At 41.4% G+C, this 27,874-nt stretch overlaps 1 protein-coding gene across 3 annotated transcripts in view; it reads left to right on the forward strand.

Annotated features, from left to right (window-relative positions):
- Positions 1-27,874, forward strand: part of TENM4 (teneurin transmembrane protein 4) — a 752,323-nt gene that overhangs the window by 525,668 nt on the left and 198,781 nt on the right. For all 3 annotated transcript variants that reach the window (XM_054015769.1, XM_054015770.1, XM_054015771.1), the window contains one exon: positions 22,751-22,921. In XM_054015769.1, the coding sequence (XP_053871744.1) occupies positions 22,751-22,921 (171 nt within the window). The remainder of the gene's footprint in view (positions 1-22,750; positions 22,922-27,874) is intronic.

A 27,874-nucleotide genomic window follows, 5' to 3' on the forward strand; every position in this document is an offset into this window, starting at 1 on the left:
TGAGCACCTCCCAAAGACAAACTTCAAATGTATTTTTAAAAGTATTGTAATTCATAGACTCCTATATTATCAGCATGAGAACGATGGCCTGATTCTTCTCTGACATACATCATTATTAAACAAGATCAACTTCATTTACATTAAAACTGGTGCAGCTGAGATTGAAATCAGTCCAGAGTATACTAACCATGCTGTCTGGTCCCATTAAAATCAATGGGAAAGCCCCCATAGATTGCAGCAGGATCTGGATGGGGCCTTAGGAAAGTTTACAAACAAAAACTGTTGTGATTCTGGAAAGTGATCCGACTGAAAGCATAATATATCAACTGGATGCTGACCCTTCAGTCTGGTGTTAAGTGATCTTGGTGATAATCTCACCCCTGAGCTCCACATTTTGCCCATGTGAATTACCTCTGGGAACCGGAGACATGAAAAGAACTCTAACTAAATGGAAAGATGCCATCAAAATGGAGCTATTGACTGACGCTTGAAAAATGCTTGATTGAGACAATTCAGAGGAACCCCTTCTGTTTTTTTGTCCTACAGTAAGGAAGGTGGGGAAACTCTGAGCTCTTTCTTCCTGTGGGCGAGCCTCCTTTATACTCTGCTCTTATTAAGGAACAACGCTTAGGGCAGCTGCTGTGTGTAACGTGTACAAGATACATGTTGAGTAGCACTGAGCAAGAGCATGCTGCCTGCAGGGATCTGGCAATGGAAGTTTTCATCGGGCAGTTCTAGGGTGAATCACTTTAATGTTGAAGTCACTTTACCAACTTTCCCCTAAAGTTATATAAAAAACATAAGTCTCTCTAAAGTGCAGAGCAGTGCCTCACTATCTCTGCGAGAGCAGAGGAGGCTGCACTTTAGGACTGTACTTGTAAGCAAGGCAGCAATCATTAGGGAGAAGAAGCAAGCGAAGGACAAACATTTGTCAGGGCAAGTCATTGTCAGTCCTTCCCTTCGCGCTTTTTCTTCCTCTGCTGCTGCTTTAGTCACATTGTGAAATAATTATAATTGAAATTGTTTCTTGCTTTCCACTTCCAGAAAGAGTCTTTCTTGTTATAAGAGAGTGAGGATCCCGTTTTGTTTTTATGTGGGGGGGTTGGCTTAGCATTTTGTCTTTGGACAGCAGCCACAGTTAGCTTTATAGCCCAAGAAACAGGAAGCGGAGACGCTTTAATGGCAGCTTTAAAATAAAGGTGTTAAAGATACAAGATCCGACTTTTTAGCTACTCTTGTGGAGATCAGTTCATTCAAATGGGTGTTGGGGAACTAACTGTAGTCACACTGGTATAGATGGTTCCCTTAATTTCAGCCCTAACCAATATCTGTAACCTGACATTAACAGCATTGGGTCAAGGAACTATATGGTTGTATGTAAACTGTTGAAAGACGAAATCTCTCTTTGTCAGAAAATATGGCTTAAAAAGAAATAGAAATGATCTTCTGTTTTAGCAGCAGCACAAAACAACAAATATAGAAATCTTTTTAAATGAATCTAACAATGGAAGTGTTGTCCAAGAAGCCAAATGGTTCCAAGTATAAAACCTAAAAAGCACTTTGAACTTTCATAATTATAATGCATGCTCATTTTATAGCTCAGATTCCAGAGTTTTACAAGGATAAAATCTTGGCTTTTTCCATGTTCATGAAAGCCACATACGTTCCCAGCTGGGTTTTGCAAAATCATTGCACTGGAAACTGATAGTGCTCATGTAGTCACATTTTTGTGGGGCTCTTCATGCGAGCATGTTGAACTGCTTACCAGATGCTAAAAAGCAATACATTTTATAAAACAAACAATGAAAATGGAGTTGTAATATGCAAGGGCAGCAAGTTCTGAAACCAGGTCATTGAATTCCTACTTGCAGAAACAGTCAACAGTCCTTCAGAAGTACACTGGGAAGAATGCTGATTAATCTCATCTCATTGAGCCTGACCCAGTGCTTACTGAAATCAGTGGAAAGACTCCCTTCTTCTTTAATGGATCCAGCTACAATGGGCTTTTCACAAAATTTAAGGTCACAAGGGATCATTACATAAACTAGTCTGATCTCCTGTATATCACAGTCCATATAATTTCACCCAGTTACCCCCGTATTGAGTCCAATAAGTTGTGTTTGACTAAAGCATATCTCCCAGGAAGACATCCAGCCTTGATTTGAAGTCATCAAGAGATGGAGAATCCATCACTTCCCGGTATCTTGGTTCAGTGGTTAATCACCCTCGTCGTTAAAAATGTGTGCTGAATTTCTAATTTAAATTTGTCTGGCTTTAGCTTCTAGCCATTGGTTCTTGGTATGCCTTTCTCAGCTAGATTAAAGAGCGCTTCAGCACCCAGTGTTTTCTCCTCATGAAGGTACTTTTACACTGTAATCGAGTCACCACCAAATATATCTGGTCCTGCTGATTTTAAAAGGCCTGTGCCCAGTAGAACTTGTGTAACATCCTATTTAGTTATTAATAGACTGAAAAATACTTCGTCATCCTCATGTGATATGAGTGCATCATCCTGCTTGTTTTCAAATACAGAACAGAAATATTTATGGAATACTTCTGCCTTTTCTAAATAATTATTAACAATTTTACCTTCTTCATCTAATAGTGGGTCTGTTCTATTACTAGTATTTATTTTGTTCCTAGTATACTAAAAAAGCTCCTTATTGACCTTAGCCCAGCCAGCCATGGATTTTTCCTCTGCTATCTTTAGCTTCCCTTATCAATTTTCTGCTTGTCATAACTTCTGATTTATGTTGATTGGTAACTATTTCCCCCTTTTTTCATTTTTTTTTATTTCTAATTTCTGCGTTCACTTTGCCACTGAGCCAGGATGGGCTTTTTAGCCAAAGTTCTCTTGTTTCTTGATTGGGGAATTATGGCTTTTTGACCATTTAATAAACTCTTCTTAAAGAACTCTCAATTTTCATGCATATTTTTGGGTCTAAATTTATCCTCCCAATCAATTTTGCTCATAATTTTCCTCAGCTTTGGGAAATTAGTCCTTTTGAAACACCAAATATATATGATAATGTTAGGGACTATCCTCTGCTTGCTCATATTGAACCTAATCAGGTCAATACCAGGTTTATGTGAAGGAGAAACACTTTACAGTTTTAGTATAATAAGAATATGGTCCAGATCCTCCAGCCTGGTCAGATGCGCTTGGGGTCTTGGGGGAAAAAATGGCACTAAGTCACCTTTAACATTCCCCAGTATTGGGACTGCAAGGTGCTGGTCTAGTTCCTCATACACGACACATCAGCCATTTAAAAATTAACCCTACTTTCAGTTACCTCCTGATTAATTAACATACTACCTCTGTCTCAAGCATTTAGACTGCTGATCAATCTGTCTGTTTATTTATTTATTATATGGCCCCATGCTTAGCCTCTGTAGCTTTTTATTATTATGACACATGACATCATTATGAGGCTCCCATCACACTTAGAGCATGAAAAACAATGCATAGTGCAGTTTTCACCAGTATAACAGAGAACACAATTTGTCCCAATATCAGCAATAGCTAGAGCCTTGTGAAATGACTTGTTTTTGCTTAATGAGTATGTGTGTGTGCAAGCAATTATTTTTGTGAATGCAATGGGCCCTTGCTAATTCTTAGCTATAACAGAGAGACCCATTGCTAATGATCAGATTAGAAAATATATACATACATAACATGAATATGTGAAAATGCCATCCCTCCCCCCACTGCCCACCCCTGTTATATAGGCAGTAAGAAATTCTGTGCACAGACTTAGAGAGAATGGCTTCTGTTTAGAAATAGCTCAAAACAGTCAAGTCTCTGGCTGATCAAAAGCTGGGCTACACATCCATAAAGATCCCACTGAGCTTGGTATTTGCACGGTGGCGTTGTGAAACTCAGCCAGAGGTTATGGCTGTACTACAGGAGTCGGTGGGTGAGGTTCTGTGGCCTGCAATGTGCAGGCCATTTACTAGATGATCATCATGGTCCTTTTAAGCCTTAAAAGTCTATGAAACCACATGTCAGTGTCACAACATGAAAGTCAGCCCCTTGCATGCTTAATCCTCCCCTGGGTTTAGGATTGTTTAATAAAAGGGGTTACCTGAATGTAATTTCCTCTTCTTGTATTAAAAGAAAGGAAATGGACTCTCAGATTTCGTCACTAAAGTTTACTTGTAGTGAGTTTTTATAGTTGTATTACCATCTCCCCCCTCCCCCTCCGAAAAATACACATTTGACACGGCGAGTGCTGGCACAGCATTTATGACAGTGACGTAGACGTGCCGGCGGACTCTTCATTGCACAGCTCAGACTGACCTTTGCACATGAACGCTGAAGAGGAATCAATTTTACAGGTCTTAATATCTCCTGAAAGGAGTTCTCTTCAAGTCTCTGTTTTTATTTCATACTAATTACTGGGGAATAACGTAATTTAATTACAGTTAAGAAGAGAGAGAGAAACATTTCCCATAATGGATTTTCTTTCACTGTTTTTAAACACTATACGTTGGTGTGGGGGTAACTAGTCATAATAATAGGCTCAGATAAGGATGTCGGTGACACTGAAAAATACTCCTGAATTAGAGTTCAGTGATTATTCCCCCACCCCCCATCCCCCGCCTTCCTTTTCTACTATAAATTACAAAATATCTTCAGAACCTTATGTGCAGGGTTTGGTATAAATTTCTATTGGGCTTTGTGATGGGTAGTATGGTGCCTAGAGGTCAGCCCACCCCTAGCAAGTGGCATGGCCCTTTAAAATTTTGGAAGGCCTGATGTATATACCAGGACCTAGAAGATACTGGTAAAGAGAGGAAGCGATCCCCCAAATAAGTGGTTTTGGGGAGGAAATCCCATCACTGATCTTTCAGTGTGTGAGGCCAGGAGCCTTGCAGAGGGGGCAGGGCAATGCTCCCATCTCACCCAACCAGTTGAGATGAGCTTTAAAGAACCAGCATATATGCTACCTCCTCCTTGGTAGCAGGAGAAGACTGCCTGCTGAACCCTCTGAGCATGAGGACTAATTAGAGGAAAAGAGCCACCGAAAAGAGAAGCAGGCTGAGGCTCTACAGCTGGCAAAATTACAGCCTATCTCCAAGGAGGAGAGGTGGGGACTCCTGGCCTAGGAATAAAGGTCTGAGTTACTAGCTCCATGAGGAGGGCTGTGATTCGTGCCTTAAGGAGAGACAAAGTGACGGTTTGAAGTAGGAGGAGAATAGGGGATTCCTGTTCTGAGAGAGTGATCATTTGAACCATAGCCCCAGCTCCAGGAAGAGGGTAGGGGGTAGCTCCTGAACAGGGGCATGAGAGTTGACCAGAACTAATGTATGGACCCAGAGTGGGGTGACCTGCGGTAACTAACAAAGTGTGTTACACTTTATTGAAAAATGTATGCAGTAAGGCATGAGGTAACGTAAGGATGGCAGAATCTGACCCTGAATGATTAGGTAGCAGAATTGATTTGTTTTGGGAATGGCCCATGATCTTCAAGTTAAAAATTAACAGCCCCTCCCCCAATTACCAACCTTTCTGACATACCTCTTTGCTTGACTTCGTCGTGCCCTGTACTAAAGCCCATCCACATTGCGATCAGAAACATGCTAACTACACCCCAATTTAAAGAGACGGTGGGAGCAGTGCATGGAAACCTGTTTCAAACATGGTAGTACATAATATAGCTGGAGCATGGTGCATTGTCCAACTCATACAGTTGTAGCATGGATGGTTTCAATATCCAGTGAAAAGGGACACTGTATTTTTATTTTTTAAAGAGTACCAGAGGGAATAATGCCCTTGCCCATATTAAGGTTATTTCTCAAAAATTTCCCGCTATTGCTTACACTGGTTCTACCACAAGGTGGAGCAGAACCATTGTTAGCAAAGATGGGAAATATTAGAGAAATACACCTAGCGTGGTGGTGTAGAAAAGGCTTTATGTGGCTCCTGACATTTTACTGCCAAGTAAAACACCTAAGCAGTGTTAGATTACCAGCGGTAAAAAATTGAATTGACACTTTATTTATCTAGTGCTCATTCCACTGCTAACACTCAGGGAGCTGAACCAGTATTAGTAACCACAGCAAATTTTGGGGAAACGAGGCTAGTGTGGAAAAGGCTGGCATGGACTGCATCCCAGGACGACCCCATTGTAACTGGTTCCTCTGACACAGTTATTTTGCAGAGTAGATGGGACCAAAAGGGTAGCCCAGATGGCCTCAAACACAATTATCTAAGCATGGATAGTCATTCAGCTGTGTGAAACGCAGTCATTCTGATTTGCTACCAAATTACACCCACCCGTCACAGGTGTAGATGGCATAATGTTCACGGCAGTGGAGAATCAGGTCTATATCGGTATGTCTACACTATACCTGTGAGTGAGGCTCTATGCCTGGGTAGAGAGGCTCACAGTAGCTTGGCTGTGGCTAGTGTGTTAAAAATAGCAGTGTGGACAGGGCAGTTCAGGCAGCAGCTAAGGCTCTCAAGCTCACCCGACCCCCTGTATCTGAGCTCGGGTGGCTAGCCCCAGTCTCCACCAGAGCTGCAATGTCCACGGTGCTGTTTTTACTATGCTAGGTTGGCTTGAACTACCATGAGTCTCTCTGCTTAGGCTGGGAGGCTCACTTCCAGCTGCAATGTAGACATACCCTAGATGTCCATAAGTCACACCTGCTTGTAAGCGGTACAGGTAGCAATGAGCCTTTTGCCATCTCTCTGAAAATTGGCCCAAATTTGGCAAAATAATAAGCCTCTGAAAAATCTCTGGTCACACATGTTCAGTAGAGACTTGTTTGAGTCTGGTAGCTAAAATCTTGGAAGATTCCACCAGCACTGACCATGCTCCAGCCCCTCACAGCTCCTGATGCTGATCAGACCGTGCCATTGCCACAAAGCAACTAAACATGCTCCATTTATGAATGGACTGCACATCCGGCATCTCCACAGAGTGCCTGAGTATTCTCCAACTTGGAGATGCAGGGGCTGAGTAGGCTTTCCTTGCAGTTACTCCTCCTATCAGGATTCTTGTGGGAAAAATAATATGTGATCATGTCATTAAAGACAGTTATCTTGATGCATATGCACAAGGGAGCCAAATTAAAGTTGCTCGGGCAACCTTAATTCTGACATTTTCTACCTTTTACGTTCATGACTTTGCAACCTTTGCATTCTCTTAACATTGTTTTTGGGATGTAATTAACTAAAAAGGTGGCTGTGGGCCTCATTATAGAATGCTGTGGGTTGCATTTGACCGGTTTTTGCCTTTTTCTGTCTGCTGGATTAGACCTGAGGCTGGAATTAACAGATTGGCAGGTGTGTTAAATTTTGTTATTGAGAGAGTTTTTAGCACTGATCTGTACCATTCACTTAAGATTTATAGCTCCCTTGAGTCCTGTGCTGGATTTTGCCCAGGGTCTCTAGGGAGGTGGAGAAATTCCAGTATCATTAATTGTGCTGTGTCATCCATTTAATCAGCTTTCCCAGATAGTACATTTGTATCAATTTGCCAGGCTTTTGTACAGAGGAAGTGGGGTTTTCTGCCCAAATTAACTTTCACCATTAATAGCTTGTTTTTTTTTCAAGTTTCTTTGGAGAGAGATAAGAAAGTAAAATAAAGTGCACCTTCATCTCCTAAGTCTCCTTAAAACAGTGAAGTGCCCCCTTAAAACATCTACATAATGAAACCTTCATTTCCATATGCTTAATGATAAGGCCAGAGGTAAGTGAGGAAGTGGGATAACTGGAGGAAACACAAGGAAGAGGGTGCAAAAGGGAAAGCCTCCTTATTCATACTGAGAAAGTAGGGCAATCAGCTACTTATATTAGGTGCCTGTACACGAACGCAAGAAGCCTGAGAAACAAGCAGGGAGAACTGGAAGTCCTGGCACAGTTAAGGAACTATGATGTAATTGGAATAACAGAGACTTGGTGGGGTAACTCACATGACTGGACCACTGTCATGGATGGGTATAAACTGTTAAGAAAGGACAGGCACGGGGGAAAAGGTGGAGGAGTTCCACTGTATGTAAGAGAGTGGTATGATTGCTCAGAGCTCCAGTATGAAACTGGAGAAAAGCCTGTTGAGAGTCTTTGGGTTAAGTTTAGAGGCGAGAGCAAAAAGGGTGACATCGTGAAGGGCATCTGCTATAGACCACCAGACCAGGAGGATGAGGTAGACGAGGCTTTCTTCGGACAACTAACAGACGTTTCCAGATCACAGGCTCTGGTTCTCATGGGGGACTTCAATCACTCTGACATCTGCTGGGAGAGCAATACAGCAGTGCACAGACAATCCAGGAAGTTTCTGGAGAATGTTGGGGACAACTTCCTAGTGCAAGTGGTGGAGGAACCAAATAGGGGCAGTGCTCCTCTGGACCTGCTGCCCACAAACAGGGAAGAATTGTTAGGGGAAATAGAAGTGGGTGGCAACCTGGGTAGCAGTGACCATGAGATGGTTGAGTTCAAGATCCTGACACAAGGAAGAAAGGAGAGCAGCAGAATACAGACCCTGGACTTCAGAGAAGCAGACTTTCACTCCCTTAGGGAACTGATGGGCAGGATCCCCTGTGAGGTTAATATGAGGGGGGAAGGAGTCCAGGAGAGCTGGATGTATTTTAAAGAAGCCTTATTGAGGGCGCAGGAACAAACCATCCGAATATGCAGAAAGAATAGCAAATATGGCAGGCGACCAGCTTGGCTTAACAGGGAAATCTTCAGTGAGCTTAAACACAAAAAGGAAGCTTACAAGAAGTAGAAACTTGGACAGATAACTAGGGAGGAGTATAAAAATATTGCTCGAGCATGCAGGGGTGTAAGCAGAAAGGCCAAAGCACGGTTGGAGTTGCAGCTAGCAAGGGATGTGAATGGTAACAAGAAGGGTTTCTACAAGTATGTTAGCAACAAGAAGGTGGTCAGGGAAAGTGTGGCACCCTTACTGAATGGGGGAGGCAACCTAGTGACAGATGATATGGAAAAAGCTGAAATACTCTATGCTTTTTTTTGCTTCAGTCTTCACAGACAAGGTCAGCTCCCAGACTGCTGCACTGAGTAGCACAGTATGGGGAGGAGGTGAGCAGCCCTCAGTGGTGAAATAACAGGTTAAGGACTATTTAGAAAAGCTGGACATGCACAACTCCATGGGTCCAGATCTAATGCATCTGAGGGTGCTGAGGGATTTGGCTGATTGCAGAGGGATTTGGCTGATTGCAGAGACATTGGCCATTATCTTTGAAAACTCATGGCGATCAGGGAAGGTCCCGGGCGATTGGAAAAAGGCAAATATAGTGCCAATCTTTAAAAAAGAGAAGAAGGAGAATCCAGGGAACTACAGACCAGTCAGCCTCATCTCAGTCCCTGGAAAAATCATGAAGCAGGTCCTCAAGGAATCCATTTTGAAGCACTTGGAGAAGAGACAGGTGATCAGGAACATTCAACATGGATTCAACAAGGGAAGTCATGCCTGACCAACCTGACTGCCTTCTATGATGTGGATATGGGGAAAGCAATGGACATGATATATCTTGACTTTAGCAAAGTTTTTGATACAGTCTCCCACAGTATTCTGGCCAGCAAGTTAAAGAAGTATGGATTGGATGAATGGACTATAAGGTGGATAGAAAGCTGGCTAGATCGTTGGGCTCCCTGGGTAGTGATCAACAGCTCAGTGTCTAGTTGGCAGCTGGTATCAAGCAGAGTGCCTCAGGGGTCGTCCTGGGGCCGGTTTTGTTCAACATCTTCATTAATGATCTGGATGATGGGATGGATTGCACCCTCAGCAAGTTCGCGGATGACACTAAGCTGGGGAGAGAGGTAGATATGCTGGAGGGTAAGGATAGGGTCCAGAGTGACCTAGACAAATTGAAGGATTGGGCCAAAAGAATTCTGATGAGGTTCAACAAGGACAAGTTCAGAGTCCTGCACTTAGGACAGAAGAATCCCATGCACTGCTACGGGCTGGGGACCGACTGGCTAAGCGGCAGTTCTGCAGAAAAGGACCTGGGGATTTCAGTGGACGAGAAGCTGGATATGAGTCAACCGTGTGCCCTTGTTGCCAAGAAGGCTAATGGCATATTGGGCTGCATTAGTAGGAGCATTGCCAGCAGATCGAGGGAAGTGATCATTCCCCTGTATTCGGCAGTGGTGAGGCCACATCTGGAGTACTGCGTCCAGTCTGCAGAAGAGAAAAATGAGGGGGGATTTGTTAGCAGCCTTCAACTACCTGAAGGGGGGTTCCAAAGAAGATGGAGCTCAGCTGTTCTCACTGGTGGCAGATGACAGAACAAAAAGTAATGTTCTCAAGTTGAAGTGGGGGAGGTCTAGGTTGGATATTAGGAAAAACTCTTTCACTAGGAGGGTGGTGAAGCACTGGAATGGGTTACCTAGTGAGGTGGTGGAATCTCCATCCTTAGAGGTTTTTAAGGCCTGGCTTGACAAAGTCTTGGCTGGGTTGCGGTTGGTCTTGCTTTGAACAGGGGATTGGACTAGATGACCTCCTGAGATCTATTCCAACCCTGATATTCTATGATTCTATGGCGGTAAGGACTGGGTTTTAAGGCTCAATATGTGAGTTACCGCGCATGTCATCCTGATTCAGTTAAGCACAAGAGTAGTTCTGTTGGAAGTCAGTGGAACTACTGACGTTGTTAAAATTAAATATGTGCTTAAAGTCCTTTGCTGGATCAGAGGGACCAGCTTTTTGTTCTGTGATTGTACCGCATCTATCACAACCGTGACTGGGGCTCATAGATGCTACCACAGTACAAATAATAAATAACAAGTGCTGAACTGTAGCTGATTTAACTTGGTGAATTACAGTCCTTCAATTAGGGTTCAGCAATTATAGGTGCCTAATGAAATGGTATATGTAAAATTATATTGTGCATAACAGGCTAACCCAGAATTTTAGTAGTTGCAAAGCAGGGTGGGAAGCCCCCTGTCTGTGCTCATTTCTCTAATTGAAGTGAATACTCCAATGGGAAATTTCTATTGCTAATATTCTATACACAAATTAAAACACCATTTAGAGGTACGGTGGGGACCATATTATAATTGACTTTGATCATGAAGAAATCTCAGTAATATATATTTTAATATGGCCTCTGTCATAAAGGGAATCTGGAAGGAAAAATGTTATTTTACTGAGGAAGGCCTGAGCATTTATAACACCAAATTTGCTAGCATCTGTGGGAGTGGAATAAGCTGCACAAGTGCAGTAAGCTGCCTACAGCAGCAAAACGTTGCTGAGGTTCATCTTTCGACTTCCTCTTCTGCTTTCTCATTGCCGCAAGTGTGGGGAGGAAATTATAGATTATACATAAGCCAGGACACCTTTACATATAAATCGTTTATTTTTTTTCATAGGTTGACACTTGAAAAGAGCCTCCTAAGGAAATGAATATAAATATGCTAAGCATTTAAAATGCATCTTGTCCCTCCGTGCAGGAAATGACAAGCCTGTGAGTGTGCCACTATAAACCTGGTGGGGGCAGTGATCATCTATTAGCACTTTGAATGAACAAGCAATCACTTGAAATTCTTTGATCCCCAGGGTAATTAGGGAGACCTTGAATAGGAAGTGCTGACTCTTTACGTTGAACAAACATTGAGTTTAACCACTTCATTTCATAGTATTTCTTTCTAGTCACTTCCTTGAAGCTTTCAAAGGGTGCTTCATCTGGAAGCTCCGTTGTTGCTTTTAAGAGCAATTGACAACTAAATGAAAATATAAAATATTCTGCTAAGAAGGAACTGTTACTATTTGCAGGCCATTTACTTGCACCTTGGAAGTCTCTAGTGTAGCTGCAACACACAGGAAAGACACATCTTGTTTAGATAAAAATGTTAAGTCAGAAGTGTGACGAGTGTGGTAGGTACAATCAGTGCAAGTGACCTCTTGGGGGGGTGGGTTGTGGTTTGTGGAAACAACATCTGGTGATGTTTCCAGAGAAGATCCAAAAATTCTGCTCTGATTTCTTGTTGAAATGGTAGCTTGGAGCCCCAACTCTTGCTTCTGGTCCTGCATAAGTTAAGGTTATCCCTGCCCAATAGCTGCTCACATTTTTAATTTGGGTGAATGGTTCATACAAAGAACAGATTCCAACAGGCAGTGCTCTATCATGATAGGAATGCAGGGCAGCTTCAACCAAGGTGAAGCCTCATACCCCAGGTCCTATCCCTTCTCTCGTAATTAATATAGAGGTGTAGCCCTCTGTGGTGACAGTTACTTGTGTTGCATAGGCACTGTCTTTATGAGTCGACCCCCGATCCACCCCAGACCCCACCCCCACTCCTCCCTTTCCCCCAAGTCCCACCCCACCTCTTCCTGCCCCTGCTCTGCCCCCATCCCATTCCGCTCCCTCCCCCAAGCATGCCCTGCCCTCACTCCTCCCCTCCTTCCCCCAGCAACTCCTGCATACCGCTGGACAGCCGATCGCGACGGGCAGGAGGTGCTGGGAGGAAGATGGAGGAGCTGATCCTCAGAGCTGCCGGTGGATGTTGAGCACCCACTATTTGTTTCTGTGGGTGCTTCATCCCCGGAGCACCAATGGAGTCAACCCCTGTGCTGTGCTGTATTCTCTTCAGTTCAGGATAGAACAAAACATGGAGGCATTACCTCCTGGGAATTGACCTCACCATGCGCTTATCTTTATATTAACCATGTGAGGAGCCATGATGTGCTGCATTTTATATGGAGCCTAGTCTTGCAGTTGCCACCCTTACTCCCTATTGACAGTGCCATGAGAGTCACTCGGCTCTTGAACTTCTGGCATGTTGCCAGCACACCCCTCCAGGCAAAGTAGCGTTTCCCCTGCGTAAAGTGTCAACAAGCACTGAGGAGAGGTGTGTTTGTTTGCTTGCTTCCATTAATGTCTGTTTTGCTGCTTTTATTCCCCTTAATCTTATGGGCCTTTTCCATGACTTATTGAAAGATTGACAAACTGGGTGATTATTTCACTCTGAAAGACTCCTTTTCATAACAACATTGAATGGCAGAAAAGTATGATTAATTCTGCAGCAGTCAATTCTTCCACTTCTTCAAAAATCATATAATTTCAGTCTAGAGAGAGACAGTTATTCAGATAATTACAGTCAAGTTTATCCCAGAGATAGGAGTGAAAGCAGTAGATTTACTTGAGTCAAAATTAGCCCTGAGTAATTTACTGGTGGAATCCAAAGTATTTGAACTTTTAAAAAAAATACCAGTTCTCACTTGAAAGGTGTAGTTACTACGAAGGGCCAGCGTGATGTTTTGGCCCAAAGGCCAGACAGTCTGAGGAGTACATTAGAAGAGGCTACATCCAGTTCACTTCCGGAGAAAAAGAGAGAGAGAAATGGAAGACAGAAGGAGAAAGAAGGATGGATACAGGGATTGTTCTAAAAGCCTTCCCATTCCATGTTTGAGCCCCACATTTTTTCCTGGCTGTTGTCCATCACTTCTCTTGCTCATTCCGTCCCTTACTCTTTTCTAACATGTTCCGTCTCTTAATGGTCTCATCCTTTTTTGCTGTCTTTCTCTCTATATATATACATATATATTCCCTCAGTCCCTCTCTGGCTCTTTGTTTCTTCATTCTGTTTCCTCTTTATTCATTGTTTTTGTCCTAACTCCCTGTTCCTTTTCTTCCTGTTCTTCTCTACTCCCTCCCCTTGGGCTGCTCCTGGGGGAAGAGAGTCCTAGCGTTCGAAAAGTGCTCCTTTCTCATGTGCTTTGGCTGAGCTATTATTAAGCCCAAGAAGTGTTCCATAGAAGCCGAAGGAATTGCTGTGCTGAGTGGGCCCAGTCGAGGCACTTCCAAAGCCTTTGCTGTTAGTTTTCCAACGTAGAAGAAAAAGGGGACATTGTGATGGAAAGCTTGGTTTTACCAAAGCTTGCATGTGCGCTCTCTCTATTTCCCTGTTTAACATAAGAACATAAGAGCGGCCATACTGAACCAGACCAAAGGTCCATCTAGCCCAGTATCCTGTCTTTTGACAATGGCCAGTGCCAGATGCTTCAGAGGAAATGAACGGAACAGGGCAATTATCAGGTGATTCATCCCCTCTCATCCACTTCTAGCTTCTGCCAGTCAGAGGTTTCAGAACACCCTGACTATCTTGGCTAATAGCCACTGATTGACCTATCCTCCATGAACTTATCTAGTTCTTTTTTGTACCCAGTTATACTTTTGGCCTTCACAACATCCCCGGCAATGAGTTCCACAGGTTGACTGTGCATTGTGTGAAGTAGTACTTCCTTGTATTTCTTTTAAACATCTTGCGTATTCATTTAATTGGGTGGTCCCTGGTCCTTGTGTTATGGTGAGAAGGGGTAAATAGCACTTCCTTATTTACTTTCTTTACACCATTCTTGATTTTATAGACCTCTATCATATCCATGGATTTATATAGTGGCATTATGATATTTTCTGTTTATTATCTATCCCTTTCCTAATGGTTTCTAACATATATTAGCTTTTTTGACTGCTTCTGCACATTGAGCAGATGTTTCAGAGAACTGTCCAAGATGACTTCAAGATCTCTTTCTTGAGTGGTAACAGCTAATTTAGATCTCTTCATTTTGTATGCATAGTTGAGATTATGTTTTCCAATGTGCATTGCTTTGCATTTATCAACATTGAATTTCATCTGCCATTTTTGTTGCCTAGTCACCCAGTTTTGTGAAATCCCTTTGTAACTCTTCGCGGTCAGCTTTGGACTTAACTATCTTGAGTAATTTAGTATCATCTGAAAAGTTTGCCACTTCACTGTTTATTCCACTTCCCCAATCATTTATGAATGTGTTGAACAGCACTGGTCTCAGTACAGATCCCTGGGGGACCCCACTACTTATATCTCTCCAGTGTGAAAACTGATAATTTATTCCTACCCTTTGTTTCCTCTCTTTTAAACAGTTATTCATCCTTATTCTCTGACTGCCTGCTTTGCTCAAGGGAGACAAGGTGGGTGAGGTAATATCTTTTATTCGATCAACTTCTGTTTGTGAGAGAGAAAAACTTTCGAGCTACACAGAGCTCTTTCTCAATTCAGATATTACCTCACTCACCTCGAGGACTGACATGGCTACAACACTGCATATTTTGCTTAAGAGCCTTTGTCAAAGGCTTTCTGAAAGTCCAAATACACTATAACCACTGGATCACCCTTGTCCACATGTTTGTTGACTCCCTCAAAAAATTCTAATAGTTTGGTGTGGCATAATTTTATTTTAAAGAAGCCGTGTTGACTTTTCCCAAACAAATAATGTTCATCTATGTATCTGATAATTCCTTTCTTTACTATAGTTTCAACCAATTTGCCTGGTACTGCAGTTAGGCTTACTGGCCTGTAATAGCCAGGATCACCTCTGGAGCCTTTTTTTAAAAATGGCATTATATTAGCTATCCTCCAGTCATCTGGTACACAGTCTGATTTAAGCGATCGGTTACATATCAAGGTTAGTAGTTCTGCAATTTCATGTTTGAGTTCCTTCAGAGCTCTTGGGTAAATACTATCTGGTCCTGGTGACTTATTACTGTTTAATTTATCAATTTGTTCCAAAATGTCTTCTATTGACACCGGAATCTGAGACAGTTCCTCAAATTTGTCACCTAAAAAGAATAGCTCAGATGTGGGAATCTCCCTCACATCCTCAGCCATGAAGACTGATGCAAAGATTTAATTTAGCTTCTTGCAGAAGCCTTCTCTTCCTTGAGTGCTCTTTACTTGAGTGCACCTTGATTGTCCCGTTGCTCCACTGATTGGTAGGCTATCTGCTTCTAATGTACTTTTTTTTTTTTTTGCTGCTAGTTTTTATTGTCTTTTGCTAGTGGCTCTTCAAATTCATTTTGGGCCTGCCTACCTATACTTTTACGCTTGACATGCCATAGTTTATGCTCTTTTCTGTTTTCCTCAGTAGGATTTTATTTCTAACTTTTAAAGGATGCCTTTTTGTCCCTAACCTCTTCTTTCACTCTGAACTTTACCCATGGTTTTGTTTTACTTGCTGTTTTGTTTTTAATTTGGGGTATACATTTAGTTTGAGCCTCTGTTATTGTGTTTTTAAACAATTTCCTTGCGGCTTGCAGGCATGTCACTCTTGTGACTGTTCCTTTTAATTTTCGTTTAACTAGCTTCCTCATTTTTCTGTATTTCCTCTTTTTGAAGTTAAATGCTACTGTGGTTGGTTTCTTTGGTATTTCCCCACCTACAAGGATGTTAAATTTAATTATATTATGGTTGCTATTACGAAGCAGTTTAGCTACATTCTACTTTCATAGAGGGGAGGGATAACTCAGTGGTTTGAGCATTTGGCCTGCTAAACCTAGGGTTGTGAGTTCAATCCTTGAGGGGGCCACTCAGGGATCTGGGGCAAAAATCAGTACTTGGACCTGCTGGTGAAGGCAGGGGGCTGGACTCAATGACCTTTTGGGGTCCTTTCCAGCTCTATTAGATGTGTGTGTGTGTGTATATATATATATATATATATATATATATATATATTACTCTTTGCCCAGATCCTGTGCTCCACTTAAGACTGAACCAAGAATTGGCTCTCCTCTTGTGGGTTCCACAGCTAGCTGTTCCAAGAAGTAGTCATTTGTGGTGTCCAGAAATTTTATCTTTGCATCCCGTCCTGAGGTGACATGTACCCAGTTAATATGGGGATAGTTGAAATCTCCATTATTATTGGGTTTTCTGTTTTAACAGCCTCTCTAATCTCTCTGAGCATTTCACATTGTCACCATCCTGATCAGGTGGTCGGTAGCATATTCCTACTGCTTTACTCTTATTATTTAAGCATGGAATTTCTATCCATGGAGATTCGATGGTACAGTTGGATTCATTTAAGATTTTGAATCTATGCTTTCTTTCACATATAGTGTCACTCTCCCACCAGCCTAAACTACTCTAGCATTCCTATATATTTGGCTCAGGTAAAGTGTATTTACCTTCTGAGATATAAGGCAGAATATAAATGCAGAGCATTTGGCTGGTGTTTTCAAGGGGGCTATGGGAATTAGGCATCCAAGTCCCATTGGATTTCAGTGGGAATTCGGTGCCTAACACTCTTACCCTCCTTTGAAAATACAGGCCATTGTTCCTCCTGCTATTATCATTATTAGTATTTATTCATTGTTCCCATTGATCCTCTGTATATTCTGAGAAATGCTTTTTTAATCATTCAGGGCCAAATCCTGAAACAGTTGTAATTTTTTATGCATTCATTGGCTTTGGTGGGAGTTTTCTCTGAGCAAGGAAACAGGGAGGCATGGCCCTGAGTCTGACCCTCAGAGAACAGTGCAAGAAGTAGCGTGAGATTGTGAGCGTACCGTGTAAATGCACTTTGCAAGTCCCCCTTTAAACACAATGGAAAGCAGCTGGTGTCTTCAGCCATAGCCTTTCAATTGGGCCTTAATTTCAAATATCATAATTGATTGGTTTGGTTATTTATTACACTTACTTTGCCAGCTTGGGCAAGTCAACAATCTAATAAAGGGCAGCAGTGTGTTTTTCAGTGTTCTGCTGACTTCTGTGGTTTCTGGGGGTCTCTTACGCTTCACTAAACATGTCTTGTCTTTTCTTCTCCCTGTAATCTATCACAATCATCTGCCTCTTTCTGCTAACTCGCTCACTCCATCAACCTGTCCCAAGAGATGTCCATTTTGTTGACCATGTGAATTACTATCCTTCTTTGTCTTTTTTTATCTTAAATGTTATTCCAGGTTTTCTTTTCTCTACTCTGCTGAGCATGATTTTTTGACTGCTTTGTTTTGCTGTGTCATAAGACAATGGCTGTAATGGAAACATATCCATAAGACCGTGCCTCTTAAAAGCAAACTTTACCACTATCTTGGGCGTTACAACAACAGACAATGAAGCTCACAGCCATAAAGAAGCGCAATGTAATAGGAATAATGCCATGCAGAAAAGGGATGCTATTGCTTAACATAAAAATTATGAGCCGGCATCTTCAGTTCCACCAACATTGTGTTTCATTTTAAAGGTAGCATTTTTCAACTATGAGAAATAAAAGGACCCCATCTGAAGATTCATGCTACTGGCCTCTCTTAAACGAGTGTGATGTTAGTGCCTACAAGCCCACAGACACATCACCGCTGTATTTTGGCATTAATTGACACTCTTCCTGGCATAGTCAGCTGAGTAGCGAAGGCTTGAAAGGGCCATGGAGATTGAACTCTTTGCCACCTAAAGGCACCCCTTCAGAACATAGAATAGAATCATAGAATATCAGGGTTGGAAGGGACCTCAGGAGGTCATCTAGTCCAACCCCCTGCTGAAAGCAGGACTAATCCCCAACTAAATCATAGGGTTGAGCAGCGTTGAGGCTTGCTGCGGATGTGGTGATAAAGAAGCTTGCCCTGCCACTGTCTGTGTGCTGTTACCTGTTCAGAGGATTTCAGCATCCAGGCAACTTTCACCAGCACTTATTTCATTTAAAAGTAGAGGATTTGATTTTAAAACTCAAGCATAATGGGCCATCTGCCTCGCTGGTGTGTCTTGATCTATGGCATTGGGGTTGATTGGGTCCAATGAGCATGTACACTGTATTCCCCCTCCCCACTAGTATTTCAATTCCAAGAAAAAACAGAAGAGTTTTTTTAACTATGCAAAATGTAACCAAAGCTTCTCAAAAGCACATGCCACATGGCTTCCTAGGCGGTGAAAGCTACATGCTAGTGCACTGAATGGTACATTTTAATGACTGCTAATTGCACTGTGCTCTTTTAATACCCAGGAGCCTTCGGTATTAGAGCATATATTGAACATCCCATTTGGGGGGAGAAGGAAATTGTCATGATGGAACGTTCACTGTGAGAGCCACATCTCGCATCTTGCTGAGCAGAAAAAAGCCAGAGAAAATGTCAACCATGGGTTCAGATTGACCTGGAGACTAAGAACATAAGGAGTCTCAGCATCTTTTATGGCTTCACTTTGCTTGTAGGAACCATTAACATTTCAAAGCGTGTGATTGTGTCTGTTGTCCAGGGTTCCAAGACCCCATTCTTTGCCCTTTTTTATTCAGAAGGCCTTTGCATCAATTTAGTGAACAACAAGATTAAATTTCCTTTCTTTGTGCTGCTCTCAAAACATTTAAACAACAGTGTGCATCAACAATTATAAATATCCCACTGAGATTTAGAGACCTAAAACATCCATTGCTGTTATTACTTGACATTTCAGCAAGAAGGTGGCCTTTATGGGAGAGCAGATGAGAGGTGGAATCTTCTTCCAACATCATAAAGTTTTGGTATTTGTAAAATAGTAATAATAATCGCATAATCACGTGGTGAGATATTATGGTTTCATGAGAAAGGACTCGAATCGGAGCCTTTCCAAAGCAAACACAGATTTTCTGTTTTGGTTTCAAGTAGAGTCTTATGGTTGGTGCCTGTTTTATGCAGAAATTGCGTTATATCTACCCATCTCATGAGTCTGTATATCTGTCCTGTCCAGATATTTATACTGCACTCAACAGTATTGTATTAGAAAGCCCCAGGACAAGCTGAATGGCCCACTGCCAATCTGTTGTGCTTACTCAGGCACTCTTACTCTACCCTAGTACTCAAAAGGCTATGATAATAATAATTACTTGTTAATTAACACATTTTTATTTCATTAGCACTTAAAACATCCGTATATAATCCTCACATGTCATCTGTGAGGTGCAGGGATCAGCACGAGCCAACAGCTACCACAGATATTTCCTATTTTATTTGAGGGGAAATCTGTGTTAACTAATGGCAAAAGCTGACTTTTTAATGAAAGCCTCTATAACAACTCTTCATTTCTAACAGACTTTCCAGCCAAGGACCTACTTTACGAACATGCATGAACTAAGCTTCGTAACATCTATGTGAGGCAGATAAACATGAATAGCCCCCTTTCCTAGATGGGAAAACTAGAGAATTCTTTCCCAGGTGTCAGGCACATGGGTCTTGCCCACTTGCTCAGGGTCTAACGGATCGCAGTATTTGGGGTCGGGAAGGAATTTTCCCCCGATCAGATTGGCAGAGACATAAGAAATAAGAACAGCCATACTGGCTCAGACCAAAGGTCCATCTAGCCCAGTATCCTGTCTTCCGACAGTAGCCAATGCCAGGTGCCCCAGAGGGAATGAACAGAACAGGTAATCATCAAATGATCCATTCCCTGGGGGGGTTTCATCTTCCTCTTCAGCATGGGGCATGGGTCACTTGCAAGTTTAAACTAGTGTAAATGGTGGATTCTTCTTCGAGTGAGGCTCCCTATTGTATTCCACAGAGGGTTATGCACATGACTTTCTGTAACTTGAAGTCTTTAAACCATGATTTGAGGACTTCAGTAACTCAGCCAGAGGTTAGCAGGTCTGTTACAGGAGTGGGTAGGTAAAGTTCTGTGGCCTGCAATGTGCAGGAGGTCAGACTAGATGATCATGATGGTCCCTTCTCTCCTTAAAGTTTGTGCGTCTATAGGGCATTAAATAACCTGCTGACATGCCCAGGGACACAGAAAAAATTAGTGTGCAAGGAAACCTCAGCAGTTTCTGGCTTCCAGTCAGTCGCTCACGTTTGTAGAACAAGGTTTTCTGGTTCTTTTCTTGAAAATAATCTTTTCAATGCGCCCAAAACAATGCTCGCTTCTTCATTTTAGCTTTCTCACAATTATTATCCACAATAAATAAATTCCTACTGGGGGACAGCGAGAGAAAAGGAAATAATGACCCTTAAGTGTATCTTAACTAGTAGGCATTCAAATACTGTGGCAATATGCATGGTATAAGGCAGGAAGGATGGTCTACTGGAGAGAGCACTAGACTTGTACTTAGATCTGTGTTCAGTTCCCCACTCAGCCGCAGATGACCTGTGTGAACTTGGGCAAATCACTTCATCTACACTGTGCCTCAGTTCCTCATCTATGAAATGAGGATAATACTTTCCTACCTCATGCAATGTTGTGAGGATAAAATCCACTAATGATTATGAGGTGCTCAGATACTATGATGATGCGGGCCATGGAAGTACATAAATACATAATGGATAAGCAGATTGATATCTAAGGCTCTCTGAAAGTTCTTGTCATCCATCCTTGGGCTGCTTGATTTTTTTTTTATTGTACCCTCATGTAGCATTTCTGGAGAAACCCAGGTGCCCCCTTCAAATCAAAACTACATGCCAGTCTGTGCTAAGTTTCCTGTTTGAATTGACAGCTATATCTGCAGCTTTCCTGTTGCTAGTAAAGTTGCATGTGTGCCTGCATAAAAATGTCCTGGTTTTGAACACATCCCTGAGCGTCTCTCCTTTCTGATAGGGAGTTTATGTGAGTTTTTCTTTCTTAATAGATTAATTAGGGTTTTGATAACAAATCCAGTCTCTGTTTACATGGTAAAGTGGGAATTCTAATTTCAATCAGCTTAGTTATCTTCCATTACCTGTTAGTGTACGACACTCCTGTTCATGCTAGTAGATGTCCTAATTGATTATGAAATAGAAGCAAGTGCTAATTTTGCTATGTATGTCCAAACTACTTATTTTAAAAGAATTGTTCAGATGCCTTTTCAAGCCACTTGAAATGGATCCTTTCCGATGTAAAGACTTTACTAAACCCAGCACTCATCATTGGGATGTTTGACAAACTTGGACATATTTTTATAAATAAAATGACATCTATAGGCCATGAAAATGTGCTGTTCTCGTCCTCTTTGTTTATGTTAAATAGCTCTGATGTTAATATCACTGAACAGTTTCTTGGAGAAACTATTTTGTGAAATAGGAGTTGCTCCCTTAATAGGAAAATGTCATTACTAGTGCATTGAATATCGGATCATTTCGCCATTGAGCGCCTGAAGGTAAATTGGATGGTGATTAAATATGAAATGTTTATGTTGGGGAAGAAAGGAATGATACAGGAAGCCACATTGTTTTCCTTAATGTTTTCAGGGGGCGCGTCTTAATTGCATAAGCATGCCTCTCTCCATACCCGTGTTTGCTTTTTAAGTGTTCTGTCATGTTCCTTAACTTTACTCGCCTTTCTGTAATTTCATGGAACAGATTCATACACTGGATGGCCTTGTGCAATCCCAGAAACCTACAACAAGCTGTGTCGTGGACTCATGCAAATCCAATTGGTGTTACTCACTTTTAAACCCCCAGGATGATTAGCAGAAAGCTGGAATTGTACCAGCGAGAGCTCGGTCACATGAATTTGCACTCAATCCACATACAACTAAGACCGTAACAATAACAGAATGAATTATATGTGGCAGACCTCTAAACCATGTACTCAGTCCTTACTCAGGCAAAATTCCCACTGTCTCTCCCTGTATAAGGACTGGATAAAAAAATGATTAAGGGCCTGGACAATAGCTTGTGAATACAACAATGCACAGCAAAGGCTCAGTTTCTCTGGATTTATTGGTGCATATAACATTGACTTCTTCTTAAGTGTTATCCCTAAAACTGCTCACTGAATTTTCATCCCAACTTCAGGTGTATTCTGAGACCTGGGGTCCAATTATCTTCTCACACTGGCATAAATCAGGAGCAATTCCATTGAAGTAAACAGTGCTAGACTAGTGTGAAACTAGTGTGAGAGGGGAACCAGGCCAAAGAAATTGTCATATTCTTGATGGTATTGCAGAACCAGTGTGGGCTGTCAAATAACATAAATCCCATGCTTTTCTTTTTAGCAGTGATTAGTATAAAGCAGTAGGGTGAGAGTCTACTAAGTGCCCCTGCCATTATGAAGCTCTCCCCAGCAGAAAAAGATGACTTTTCTCATTGCTCACTACAGCCATGCACCTGTTTGGCCTAAACTGGCACCTGCAGCCGATGGAAGGGCAGATGTATGAGATCACGGAAGACACAGCCAGCAGTTGGCCAGTGCCAACGGACGTCTCCTTATATCCCTCGGGGGGCACAGGGTTAGAGTTACCTGACAGGAAAGGCAAAGGATCCAGTGAAGGTATGGTTGGTGTGTTTCCATGTTGTGAGTCCTCTGTGTCTGCCTCTAAACTCCAGCCATCCAGTCTCATACTCCATCACCCCCATACCGCCTTTCCTGCAGCACCATAGTCTGGTGCTTTTCCAGTCTTTCATGTCTAGAACTAGTTGTCAGTCACGTTTCCACATGTTTCCAAATGTCACATCCTTTTAATGTCCATTAACATGGTGATAAGGTATATATCCTCAAGCATACCTACAAGGCCATTCACAAGGAGGGGATATTGGCACCACATCTCGTATGGGTACAGTATTCCACCACAAAAGCCCTGCTTCATGTCATCTATGAGCTATATTCCAGAGAAATCATGCTCATGTCTTAAGAACTAAAGTGATGCCTTGAGGATTGTCACTGTGCTTTCTCTACAACAATACAACAGTGCTTATCCTAGTATTTCTTTTGGTTACTAGATGGCATTGTTGTGAGTACCAAAATATTCATTAAAAGTTGTTGGCATTGCAAGCTTTGGCATTGTGAAGATAGCCATGTACCCTCAAGGACAGCCAGATGAAGGGGCCTAATCCTGCAAAGTCTGCATGGTGCTGACCGCCTTCAATTCCCACTGAAGTTAGAGGCACTGAGCCTGCTCAGAACCATGCAGAATCAGGGTCTAATTTCAAAAACAATACACTATTCCACAAGCAAGCAAGGGTTTTGCCACTTTAATTGTGTTTTCAGTGGAGACATCAGTGCCAGAAATACCTACGGGGCTGCAAAGCACAGGGTTGTCATCACTCTTAAGATTCACGTAGGGGAGATGGAGAAATGAGGAATTCAGCTTTGAATTTAATAAAGCTCTTTATGCTGCACCATCTTTTCTTGGTATTTAAGTGACCATGAGATCAAAAATCTCCCATTCCAGTAGAATTATAGTTATTGGCTGCTTTTGGTGAAGTTGTAGTTGGGGTGGGGAGGCGGGGTTGGATAAGAGGCAAGGAATGTGGGCCTGATCCAAAGCCCACTGAAATCGGTGGAAGTCTTTCCACCGATTTCATTGAGCTTGGGATCAGGCCTTATATAAGTAAGCTTATTTGGTGTCTGTTAATTACAGCATTTTTACTTAATGGGATTATCTGTCTTTATTAACGCAAACAAAGGCCATATTTACATATTCCTTAAAAGCAACATAGTTACTAATGACTGGTCAGTGTCAAATAAAATTGTTACAATGTAAATCAATTAATCCAGAACTGTAGGACCCTGGACAAAGCTTGCTAGACAATGTAGTAAACTACAAAATGTTTCTGCATTCAAAAAGGCCTCATGATGAAGCGTATTTTTCTTTTGTCTTCTGTTTAAATTGCTAGGTTTAAATCCCTATATATTGCATTTGATCTCTGCCTTCCCTATTCAATGATCAAAATGAAAATAAAAATGATATATCTAATAATCAAGGGGCCAAATCAAAAGTCTTTCCTCAATTTTCTCTCAGTCCTTCTCAGACAATCCCCCCTCTGAAATCAAAAGGCGTTTTGTCTGAATAAGAGCGTGGATCTCTCTTTCTCTCTCTGTCTGTATGTGCATGCGTATGTATACGCTCACACAGTCTGTCAGCTTTTATGACCAACCCTCTTTGCACTGGGGAGATTTACTCAGAGGGGGGTCTCTGGGGACTACTTTAGATAGAAAGCCATGCAGAGCCTCAGCATGATCTTCTTGCATGTCTTGGGGAACCTGTGGCCATGTGGGCGTGACCTGCTCCTGATTAAAAATTAAATAAAGACCTTGGTATGTGTCTCTACAGGGTGACTATGTCCACCACTGAAATGCAACTATCTCTGCAGGGTGGTAACATAGTAGCCAGTCTGTGCTTACACAACAGCTTTTCTAAATAAGAATGTATGTCATTGGAATTATGAAAATTGACTTAAAAGTATCCTCAAAGAGACTACCTTTCCTATGGTGGAATTGGCCGGTTGGGGCTCACATTTCCTTAGTGCTGAAATGAATTCGGTATTGCTAGCTGTAGGCAGTTACCAGCTCTAGTCTGCCTCCAGTTCAGCAAAGCACTTTAGCATGTGCTTAAGTCCATCCCTATTCAGCAAATTTAAGTTTCTGCTTAAGTGCCATTGAAGTCAGTGATGTATAAGCATGTACAAAAGGCTTTGATGGATTAGGTGCTTTACTGAATCAAAGCCTATATCAGAACTCAAATCAAACTCAGTTGGGCCCAAAAATGAAACAGTTCATTTTGATAACCGAATAAATTAGGAATAGTTGATAAGGAAACTAAAGTGTTGCATGTGCAAGGTAATGTGTTGAAAGAGCAAAGTAATTGGCAGCACAATTAGGAATTCAGATCTGAAATTAATTTTGCTTCAAGTTAGTTAGACAAAGTTTCTGATTGGAAATTGTACTGAAATTGTATTCTTATTTGAGTTTCTTTCTGGATATCCAGTTCTCAGGGCCTGCTCCTTTTCTGTTTGGAGCCATTGACAACTCCTGTTGATGTCAATGGGTGACATTTACTCCCGTGCAGAAAACCTTGCGGTGAACTTTTGCACTGGGGTAAATCTCACCCAATGGGGACATGAAGCAGCTGCTTTGACTAGCTCCAGAAAAAAAGTACATCAGACCTTTTCCTATATATTACTGACAGTCAAGAAAAGACATGTACCTTAAATCTTCACAATTATTTCTGTGGAATGGCCATTTTTGCCTCAAACACAGAACTGGTTTTGTTTGTTTGTTTTTCATTTGAGCAAGCACCGCTCACCGTACTACAAGGAATCCATCTTATGCTCATTTCTCCTGAGGTATCTATTGCACAGCAGCATTTAGTATTTTAAACTCACCCTGCCTCATTTGTTCTGATGTAAGATCTTCATTAATGACCAATCAGAAAGCACACAGTGTGCTTTGACTTTCCATTTTAATTTCCATGTGTGTATCAAATACATCAGTAATAATCCCAGAAATGTATCTTTGATGTGGACCAGAACAAATAAAGTCTTTGCATCTTTTTTATAGCTTCTCGCAGCTCTCTTTGCATCCCGTGGTGATAGAATAGGAAGTTTTGAAACAGAGCCTTACACACACAAGCTGTCTGTCTTAAGACTAACATTATCCTGAAAAAATTACTTTTAGGATTCACACAAATTCTAATAATCCAATTTACAAAATAAAACTGATGGAATTAAACTAATTTGATCTCAGTTATACTATTCTATGCTATTGGCAGTGTTACAAATGGTTTAATTATAATTTCCTGTTCCCCTGTTTATTTTTGTTCATATTAATCTTGATTTTTAAACGCGGATAAATAAGGAGTCTAGACTTTTCCCTGTTCCTTCGAATGCAAAGGACAAGACTAAATTAGGCTTTGATAATAATAGCAGATCCATGTTTCTGTGAATGTGGTTTTATTCCTTTGTTGGTGTTTTCAAAATCAGACTTTTATTAATGAACTTTATGTAACACAGTGTTTCTGAAAAATAATAATGATAATGAGGCATATGTGTTCCATAAGATTCCAATCCAACAAAGCCTTAAGTACATGCTTAACTTTAAGCAAGAGTAGTTTCACTGGGACTGAAAGTTAAGCATGTGCGTAATAGCATTCCTGGATTAAAAAAAAATTAAATGCAAACTCGTCTCCATAATAAAGATAGAAACAGCATTGGGTACTTTTTAATGTTAACATGAATTTTAACTTTTTTATCTATTTTTAATTAAGATGACATTTTAACAGTTTGAACCTGATGTTTCTGCTGCGGAGTTTACATTAGGATGATAATATATGGAGAAATTTAACATTGAAATGGATTTTTATTATTTAAAACAGCAAAATATTTTATTTAATGACTGCAGAATTTCCCTATCAACCACCAGTTCAATATTAAATGTGCATTGTGAGGGTATCTGAGTCGAATTCGTAATGGGTAGGAGGACATTGTAGTGTCTTATTCCCCAAATGCAGAGTATATTAAAAAAAAAAAAAAGTTCCCACAAATGTGATTTTGTTACAAATGACTTTATATTCCTGAAAGATTCTTTCTCATTTTGTTAGAATTATTTGATCTGTGAAACATACAGTAATGGGTTTTAATAGCAAAGAGATGAAATAGTAGGTTGATTTGAATATCTAAGGGTAATAAAGACAGCCTATGATGGTCCACATGGTATTCTCCTGGCCCCTAATTGTTCCTATAAAAGCTGAAATCTGGGAGGTGATGCTAACATATACTTTTCAAATACAAGTATGTTTAATTATAAAATAAAGGCAGCCTCCTAAGCAATGACATTTTTCATCTAAATCTCTTTTCCTGTTTTGCTGTAATTTCAGGTGAGGTATCATGAGCCAATGATTAAAGCAAAGGCCTGGGAGTCAGCAGTCTGGGGTTTTATTTCCCTCTCTGACCCTAATTAATTGTGCTTCCCTCGGGTCCCCATTTTCCAAAGTGCCCATAATTCTGAGAGCTTTAGTGTATGGATGCCCAACTTGAGATGCCCAGGGCCTGATATCCAGAGGGGCCGAGCACCTTGTTGACTTCATTTGGAAGTGTAGGTGCTCGGCACCTCTAGATATCAGCCCAAAGTGTTTCAAGGTGAGCACCCAAACTCAGTAGACTCTTTCAGAAACTGATGCCTTAATCTTTGTGTCTCAGTTTTTCCATCTGTAAAACAGGGATAATAATCATAACCCACTCCACAGAGTTATTTTGAAATCTAATAAAAATACCTTTGAGTTCTTAAATGGGAGACACTATAGAAGTGCAGCATATTATGTCCCCTATCTTTGCTGTATGTCCCTCCTTCATTTAGGCATTTTGTAATGGGGATGCCATCCCAAGTGTTCCCACAATTGCCAACCATTAATTTAGCAGTGAATTTTACCATTAGTTTCCCCCTGCATAATTCACCATCACTTAAACAGATGTTCTTGACATACTCATCCAACTCCATGGTGCATGG

Source organism: Malaclemys terrapin, chromosome 1, assembly GCF_027887155.1.
Source record: "Malaclemys terrapin pileata isolate rMalTer1 chromosome 1, rMalTer1.hap1, whole genome shotgun sequence".
Classification (NCBI taxonomy): Eukaryota; Metazoa; Chordata; order Testudines; family Emydidae; genus Malaclemys; species Malaclemys terrapin.